General features: G+C 34.2%; 1 protein-coding gene across 2 annotated transcripts; it reads left to right on the forward strand.

The window, feature by feature from the left end:
* The first annotated feature begins 1,807 nt into the window (after nucleotides 1–1,807).
* Nucleotides 1,808–9,187, forward strand: LOC123536574 (zinc finger protein 84-like). Of its 2 annotated transcripts, none has more exons than XM_053528793.1 (2): nucleotides 1,808–1,967; nucleotides 5,773–9,187. In XM_053528793.1, the coding sequence occupies exon 2, from the start codon at nucleotides 6,721–6,723 to the stop codon at nucleotides 8,005–8,007; it is 1,287 nt and encodes a 428-aa protein (XP_053384768.1). In that variant the 5' UTR covers nucleotides 1,808–1,967; nucleotides 5,773–6,720; the 3' UTR covers nucleotides 8,008–9,187. The 2 variants fall into 2 exon arrangements, with proteins under 2 accessions (XP_053384768.1, XP_053384769.1); XM_053528794.1 differs by having other exon boundaries at nucleotides 1,808–1,951.
* The last annotated feature ends 608 nt before the right edge of the window (nucleotides 9,188–9,795 follow it).

Genomic DNA, 9,795 nt, shown 5'->3' on the forward strand with positions numbered 1-9,795 from the left:
TTCCCGTTTATTATCATTTCATTTGAAATTCCACCAAGCCCACACGCTTTGTTTCTTTTCAGGTTCCCCTATAGCATCATTTATTTCTTCCTGTGTTATTTTCATATCTGGTTCTGTAAAGGTTTTAACACATCACTTCAATAGTCTTATATTGTTGATTACCAGTCCATATTTAATACAGCGCCACCGATTTAATAGCGCCACCTATTTCTTACATGATTACTTTGTGCATTGTTGTAGGGACCCACTTTTGTTTTAGGCTGTTGACCATAGTTGCTGTGTTTCATATTTAGAGCTTTCATGAGACATGCTTTGATGTTTTTGCTGAGCATGTTTGTTCCAAGTTTCGAAAGATACAGACCGTCTCGTTCTAACACTCCTCTGTAGGCCTCACCTTTATAAAACAAATTTGAATTATCACATTATTTGACCTGATGCGAATCGACGAATTTTTCTTTAATGTTATTGTTGATTCTTTCAATCTTCCTATTTAGCTTTTTATCGAATCTAGGTAAACCTAATGAGATAATCACTTTCGCGTCTTTTTTTCTTGTTGCATATTGCCCGTACTGTTTCTTCTATCCCATTAACGCATTCCTATTCAGTTCTTTTTTTTTTAAGTTTTGATTATGGAAGCTTTGGATCATATTCATAAAGGCCGGAAGATCCGGCAATACATAAAGATCTGACGAGGCCGAAAAACCTACATTCCTGACCTCGAGCTCCTGTGTTGCATACAGATTGGTATGACGCCATCTGGTTATCATTGTAATTTTCAAGCATGACTGCAAAATATCCGGCCTTATAGTTTGTAACTCATTAATGAATTGTTTCAATAAGATTTATAACTTATTTAGACTTAGTGTGAAACTAATCTTAATCATTTGCAATTAATCTTAAATGGGTACATAATTCCACGAAGCTCAGAGTTTCTTAAAGAAAATATTGTTTGTCAAATTGAGTTTCGTCACTTAATGAATGCGAAATTTGCTTTGGACGACACTCTACCATAAAATTCATTACGCTTAAGATACTGATGAAATAATCATCTGAATAGTTCAGAGACATATTTCGATTTTCAATATTTATTTTACCATTTTTTAACTTAGTAATGTCTGTAAACTATCACGATCATAGACTTAGGCACACGGTCGCCAGTAAACAGGGGTTCATGTTCATAAATGCAGGTTCACACCCGAAATCCATAGTTGTTTTTTTTTTAAATCCTAATATATCGACCGTAAACCATGGGTTACATTTGATAAACTACATTTCTCGAATAAACTATGAATATCGGTCGTTGTCCTATGTGGTGTGATTGGATAACGGTTCTCGGAACCTGACTTTTTTGTAAAATATTAATTTTTGTGGTTTCAGATTCCCAGATGAGAATTATGTACCGTTTGTCTCACTAATTATGTTATCCCCAATGAAGCAAACACAAAGTATTTTTTTCACAATCTATAGTCTGTAATATCCTTACACTACCTTCACAAGTTAATCAAGATGGTTTATCAAACAATACCTTATGCTCCCCTAAGTTTGATAAGAAAAACACATAATATCTAAGATTTTGCAAACATCTTTCCCGCACAGATTTCATCCAGTGTTTGTGGTAGCCAGCCTTTCTGTACTTTCAGTACTTTGATTGCTTTAACCGAAGTTTCCCGAGAGAGATTGTACCAATCAAATTGATGCGTTAATTTCTGTATGACTACGAGTCAATTACGTAAATCATCGATTTGTCTGACTGGTTACCATTTATGCTATTCGTGGACGTTGCATTTTCAGAAAAGTATTAGAACCATTCGGGCACTTGACATTGACCAACACTAAAAAAAACATGAAGACGCCAGAAAAAAAAAGAATTATTCGTCAAAATTTAACAACGTATGTGAACTGGAATTTCCTTGGCTTAGAAAAGCAGACAATGGACCTAGTTTTGCTTTCTGTAAGCTATGTAGGAAGTAAGCTGTATGCACAACCGTTTTTCCGGTGCAGTTTCAAACCGAAAGTACATTTCAAATCGAAAGTAGAATATTTAGATCAGTAAGACGTTTATATTAAACATTCAGGTTCACATATACATTTTATATCACGGCTGTAATAAAAACACAAAACAGTTTCACTGACAAAATCATATTATCTATTTTATTTGTTTTTTAGAAAACTAAATTTTCCTGTAGAACTATCAACCAAAAAAATCATGTGTTTTCCATATAGAATGTGTTAAAGCAAGGCAAAAAAGGGTGGACCTGAAATTCATATTAATGGTCTCAGAAAGCACCAGAATGCATATTTTCATGTATATTTAAAAAAAAATATTGGGGGGGTGGGGGACATCCCCTCTCCCAGAGGGAGGAGGACACCCACTCCCGCACCCACCCCCACTTGTCGCGACTCGATCACACAGATCTCACTCTTACATATTTTGGAAACTTGACATAATGTACTGGAATGTAAAAAATTATAAAATAAAATTATATAATTAGATAAATTTACATAAGTAATATTCTATGTACAAATCTAATAATTCATTGGTTGAATATTTTTTCATAAGTAAATTTTACCAATTAAAATTAACTAGTATACAGGTGATAATATGAAAGTTTAGTAAGTTTAGGTATATGAAACTGGAGTTACCAGTTATGTGTAACCAAAGGAATATATATAGCTGTAACCATGTAACCAGAAATTTTAAATCATTAAAGTACATTATACACTCTTCTTTTGGAGAAATATGTGAAATTCTACTTAAAAAAACAAGTTAAGTCGTTTCTCCACACACTTGGATAATCATCATACTAGGGTAACCTTTGTAACCCCTGTGTAACCAAAGGAATATAGTAGTAACCCAGTAACCAGATATACATGGGTGATTTATTTTAAAAAAAGTTTTAAATCAACAAAACTAAAGTAACCTTTATAACCCTTAAGTAACCAAAGAAATAAAGTAGTAACCTTGTAACCAGATGTACATGTGTGATTTATTTGAAAAAAAAAATAGATTTGAGTCATCATACTGGAGTAACCTTTGTAACCCCTGTGTAACCAAAGGAATATAGTAGTAACCCTGTAACCAGATATACATGGGTGATATATATGAAAAGTTTTAAGTAAGTTTTAGGTCTATGATACTGGAGTTCCCAATTATGTGTAACCAAAGGAATAGAGCAGTAACCATGTAACCAGAAATTTTAAATGCATAGGCAATATTTCACATTTTATAGATCTACCTGTATGATAAAAGTATTTGAGTACCAAAACTGGAGTACCCAAAGATACATATGATGTAACCTGAGTAACCAAAGGGATAGAAGGAGTTACAAATGAATGCCTTTGTGCAGAAGTGAACATTTCTGGCCATATTAATCAGGTATCCGGATGGTATACTTTGGATATAAATGTGTTTTACAGACTGTAATAGCACTTTCCTGTTTATGAAATATTGATGAAAGACCTGATCAATACAACATGACTTTTGACAATTATTAGTTTTACAATGTGACCTGAAACAGACCTTTTGTTTACAACATGATCTTGGTTTCAAGATTGAGCTTATATTATTACCATCCACCATTTCATATTCATATGAGTAAGTTGACATTCTTGGTGACATTTTTTAAGACAAAGGCTTGAATGGTTTAATCTGAACTAAACAGTAAGTTAAAAGCCTTTGTAAAATCTGTTACTGGTTTTGGGAAGATATCATTTACCACTTTATTCTGTGAAATTTCTTTTAAGTGTGCAATTAAGATAAATGGAATAAACAACTATAGACATCTAGAAATGCAACAACTGCTATGGTAACTTTCATGTCTAAAAGAGCACCCTGCACCTTTCAGACAGCACCCTGCCTTTTTTGAGCTCAAGAAATAACACTATAATCTTAACATACGTCATAGATCATTCATGAAATTTATATTACAGGAAAGGATATTTTAGTCTTTTCTAAATATAGTAATTTCATACGTGTCCCCTTCCAGCTAAAACAGGGATATATGCATAAAACCTTGGAGAAACGGAAAATGATGTCGGGAAATGACACCCAAAAAGTGTGACCCAATCTGTATGAAACTTGGTCAGAGTGTTAGTCTTGATGATCTTTAGGTCAAGTTCGAAACTAACTGGGTCATATAGGGTCAAAAACTAGGTCAGTAGGCCAAATCAAGGAAAACCTTGTGAACACACTATAGAGGCCACAGTTGTTAAACAACATCTATGAAACTTGGCCAGAATGTGTGTCTTCATTATTTTTAGGTCAGGTTTGAATCTTGGTAATATGGGGTCAAAACCTAGGTCATCTGGTCAAATCAAAGGAAAAGCTTGTCAACATTTAAGATGCCATATCTGTGACTCAGTCAAGTTCCAAACTGAGTCATGTAGAGTGGTCAATAGGCCATATCAGAGGAAAATCTTTTCAACACTAGAGGCCACAATTTATGTTTGAAACATATGAGAATTATTCAGAATATTTGTCTTGATAATCTATAGGTCGAGTTCAAATCTTGGTCATGTGGGGTTAAAAACTAGGTCACCTCAAATCATAGATAAAAGCTTGTGAACACTTTAAAGGCTACAGTTGTGGCTCAATCTTTATAAAACTTGGTCAGAATGTTTGTTTTGATGATTTCTAGGTAAAGTTTTAAACTGAGTTATGTGGGTTAAAAAACTAGGTCAGTAAGCCAGATCAAATGAAAATCTTGTCAACACTAGATACCACAACTTGTGTTTGAAACTTAAGAGAATTAATCAGAATGTTTGTCTTGATAATCTATAGGTCAAGATCAAATCTTGGTCATGTGGGGCCGAAAAGTAGGTCATTCAGTCAAATCAAAGGAAAAGCGTGCAGGTGAAATTCAAAACTGGGTCATGTGGAATCAAAAACTAGGTCAGTAGGCCAGATCAAAAGAAAAGCTTGTGAACACTTCAAGAGGTCACAGTTGCGACTTAATCTTTATGAAACTTGGTCAGAATATTTGTCATGATGACCTCTAGGTCAAGTTCGAATCTGGGTCATGTGGGGTCAAAACCTTGGTCAGTAAGCGAGATCAAAGGAAAAGCTTGTTAACACTAGGGGCTACAGTTGTCACCCAGTCAGATCAAAGGAAAAGCTTGTGAACACTCTATATGTAAGAGTTTTGACCCAATATTTATGAAACTTGGCCAAAATGTTTGTCTTGAACATATCAATTGAGTCATGTGGGGTCGAAAACTAGGTCAGTAGGCCAGAGCAAAGGAAAAGCTTGTGAACACTTTAGAGACCACAGTTGTGACCCAATATTTATTTTCAAGGTCAAGTTTGAAAGTGGGTCATGTTGGTTCAAAAGTTAGGTCACCTGGGCAAATCAAAGGAAAAGCTTGTGAACACTCTAGAGGTCGCAGTGCTGGAACTGGCTATGTAAGCCTTTGTTTTACCAGCCTGATTAGCTCAACAGGGAGTGTCAGTTTTAGGATCGCATGGTCCTGGGTTTGATCTTTGTGCGTGGCGTATGTTCCTTGTTATGATTTGATAAAAGACATTGTGTCTGAAATCATGCTTCCTGCAGCTCTAATTCATGTGGGGAAGTTTGCAGTTACTTGCGAATAACAGTTTTGTACTGGTATAGAAAGCAGAAGACTGGTTAGGTTAACTGCCCACTGTTACTGTAACATGACTGAAATATTGTTGAAAAATGGCGTTAAACCCAAAACAAACAAACAAACAAACAAAGACGTTTGGTTTAGGTATCCACTGCCATAAAGCTTTCTATATACATTTTTTCATTTTAGGATGTCGAGCCTTCTAGAACTTCTGACAGAACAGCTAATTATAAAGATGAAGCAAAAGATGTAACAAACACAAAAAATACTAGTGGAGTGTGTGAAACAGAAAATATAAATAAGTTTTCATACAAAAGACAGATGCATTTCTTGTTTTTATGCCTCAAGCAGACAGTGTGAAATGGACCAGCATTTAAAATACATCAGCCTCAATAAAGCATCGTGTGGACTTTATTTATAAAACAAGTTCTGCATATTTATCTTAAAAGCCATATGAAAATTCATACAGGAGAAAATTGTTTTAATTGGAATATCTGTAGTTTGGTATTTAATAGCAAAGCTAGTCCTAACAAAAACATTGAGAACATGCATTTGGAAGAATGACATTTAGATGTAAAATTTGTGGTTTTATGAATAATAAATGGTCTCTAAATTACATAAAGGAGAATGATGTGTGAAGTGTGATTTTTGCAGTTTGGCCTGTAAATTTAGGTAGTTTATCAATACGCCTGAATATATACAATGTTACAAGTGAAAACTGCCAAAAGACACATAGGAGAGATAAACATTTTGAGTGAAACATTTGTCATTTTGTATATAATGAAATATCTGAACTTGAGAAACATGAGTGTTCACACAGGCGAGAAATTAGTTAAGTGTAATTTGTGTATTTAATCATGTTAATAAAAAAAAAACCCAGTTCTGGAGATCTGAAAAGACATACAGGACAGAAGTGTTTTAAGTGTGATTCTTGAAATTTTGGATGTTATATCAAATCTCTATACCGTAAGCATATGAAAATTCTAACAGGAGAGAAATGCTTGTAGTGTGAGCAGTGTATGTTTGTTATTATGAATACCAGCTCAAGACACATCTGAAGATTCATACTGCTGAAAAATGTTCGAAGTGTAATACTTGAAGTTTTGTTTGTAATCAAAAATAAATCTAGATATACATATGGCAATGCATACAGGAGAGAAGTATTTCAAGTGTTATATTTGTAATTACACAGGTAATGAAAAACAAAACTTCAAGAGACATATGATAACTCATACAGGAGAGAAGTGTTTCAAGTGTGATATTTGTAATTATGCATGTAACAAAAAATATAACCTTAAGATACACATGGAAATTCATACAGGAGAGAAGTGTTTCAAGTGTGGTATTTGTAATTATGCAACTAATCAAAAACATAACGTCGAGAGACACATGGCAACTCATACAGGAGAGAAGTGTTTTATGTGTGATATTTGTAATTATGCATGTAATCTAAAACACCAGCTCAAAAGACACATGACAAAACATAAAAGAGAGAATTTCAAATGTGATACATGTAATTATGAATGTATTCAAAAACAAAGCTTCAAGAGACATATGGCAATACATAAGGGAGAGAAGTGTTTCAAGTGTGATATTTGTAATTATGCATGTAACAAAAAATATAGACTTAAGATGCACAAGGCAATTCATACAGGAGAGAAGTGTTTCAAATGTGAAATTTGTAATTTTGCATGTATTCGAAAAAATGATCTGAAGAGACACATAGCAACTCATACAGGAGAGAAGTATTTCCAGTGTGGTATGTGTAATTATGCATGTATTCAAAAAATTAATCTCACGAGACACATGGAAACTCATACAGGAGAGAAGTGTTTCAAGTGTGATGTTTGTAATTATGCATGTATTCAAAAGCAAAACCTCAAGAGACACATGGCTAAACATACAGGAGAGAAGAAATTCAGATGTGAGACTTGTAATTATGCATGTAATCTAAAACAACACCTCAAGAGACACATCGCAGTTCATACTGGAGAGAAGAATTTCAAGTGTGATATTTGTAATTATGCATGTTATGAAAAACAACAACTCAAGAGACACATGGCAGTTCATACTGGAGAGAAGAATTTCAAGTGTGATATTTGTAATTATGCATTTATTCGAAAAAATGGTCTGAAGAGACACAGGGCAACTCATACAGGAGAGAAGCGTTTCAAGTGTGATATTTGTAATTATGCATGTATTAAAGAAAATGGTCTGAAAAGACACAAGACATTTCATACAGGAGAGAAGCATCTCAAGTGCGATATTTGTAATTATGCATGTATCCTAAAAAGTGGTCTAAAGAGACACATGGCAACTCATACAGGAGAGAAGCCTTTCAAGTGTGATATATGTAATTATGCATGTATTCAAAAAAGTAGTCTGAAAAGACACCTGGCAACTCATACAGGAGAGAAGCGTTGAATGTGTGAAATTTTGCACTTATGCATGTATTTGAAAAAACGGTCTGAAGAGACACATGGCAATATATACAGGAGAGAAGAATTTCAGGTGTGATACATGTAATTTTGCATGTAATCAAAAACAAAACCTTGAGACATACATGGCAATACATTAAGGAGGGAAGTGTGTCAAGTGTGATACATTTAATTATGCATATACTCAGTTCCAAAAGAAAGTGTGCACTTTTTAAGTTTAAATATTTCAAAAAATTCCCCGAAGTTTTTGTTTCATTTTTTCATACACTAACTCTCAGATATAACTCAAAATCTAAAATGCACACCAATTTGTTTACGAACTGATTTAAATTTTGGAACAAAACATTATAAGTTTTCATGAAAATAACCGAGAAAAAATAACAGAAATCTAAGTGCACACTTTTTTTTGGAACTGAGTGTGTATTCAATAACATAAACTCAAGAGACACATGGCAAAACATACAGGACAGAAGTGATTCAAGGGCGATGTGTATTCGAAAACAAAACCTCAAGACATACTTGGCAACTCATACAGGAGAGAAGTGTTTCAAGTGTGATATTTGTAATTTTGCATGTATTTAAAAACTAAGCCTCAAGAGACACATGGCAACTCATACAGGAGAGAAGTGTTTCAAGCGTGATATTTGTAATTATGCATGTATTCTAAAACAATACCTCAAGATACACATGGCAAAACATACAGGACAGAAGTGATTCAAGGGTAATGTGTAATCAAAAACAAAACCTCAAGGCACACATGGCAATACATACAGGAAAGACCTGTTTGTAATATGCATGTCCTAAAAAACAAAACCAAAAACACAAGACCAAAAAATAATCATACTGGAGAGAAACGTTTCAGGTTTGCATCGGAAAAACATCTGATGACAAACATGGCAAAACATTTAGGAGAGAAGTTTTTCAAGTGCCATGTTTGAAATTATGAATGTAATTTAAAACAAAACCCTGAGACACAAATCATAAAATATACAGGAAAGAAGTGTTTCAAGTGTGATGTATGTAATTTTTAATGTAATGAAAAACAAAATCTAAGATCACGTATAACAACATTATGAAGAGAACTGTTTTAAGTGTGATATTTTTAACTCTACATGTAATCAAAAGAATCAATCTCGATAATGTATGACAATGCAGGAAAGAAATGATTTATTAGTTGTAATATTTGACTTTATTTGCAGTTTTGCATGTAATTGTGTAAGTATTTTCAGATCACGCACATTTGAGTGTGTTAAAGAGCGAATTGCTTCAAGTGTTGTGCGCCCGAAATTGGAAGCATATAGACACCGCTTTGTCTTTTAAGTGTCCATCCATCCCGCGCCTGCCCGCATCACTCAGTAGGTAGAGCGTCGGTCTACGGATCGCGGGATTGTGAGTTCGATCCTCAGGCTTGGCATATGTTCTCCGTGACTATTTGATAAACGACATTGTTTCTGAAATCATTAGTCCTCCACCTCTGATTCATGTGGAGAAGTTGGCAGTTACTTGCGGAGAACAGGTTTGTACTAGTACAGAATCCAGGAACACTGGTTAGGTTAATTGCCTGCGTTACATGACTGAAATACTGTTGACGGCGTTAAACCCCAAACAAACAAAGAACAAACCATCCAATTCTTATACTTAGTCTTTCTGAGCAACCATTGTTTGGAATTAGCAAAACATCATAGGAAGTTTCACTATTAAGCGAAGATGCATATATTGCCTTCATATTCCAGTTAAATAATTTGCCATTGAGTTATTGCCCTTTGATGATTCA

This window comes from Mercenaria mercenaria, chromosome 17, assembly GCF_021730395.1.
Source record: "Mercenaria mercenaria strain notata chromosome 17, MADL_Memer_1, whole genome shotgun sequence".
In the NCBI taxonomy this organism is placed as follows: domain Eukaryota; kingdom Metazoa; phylum Mollusca; class Bivalvia; order Venerida; family Veneridae; genus Mercenaria; species Mercenaria mercenaria.

What these genes read in the sequence shown, in the direction of transcription:
- LOC123536574 (XM_053528793.1), top strand. Translation starts at nt 6,721, where the DNA reads ATGGCAATGCATACAGGAGAGAAGTATTTCAAGTGTTATATTTGTAAT.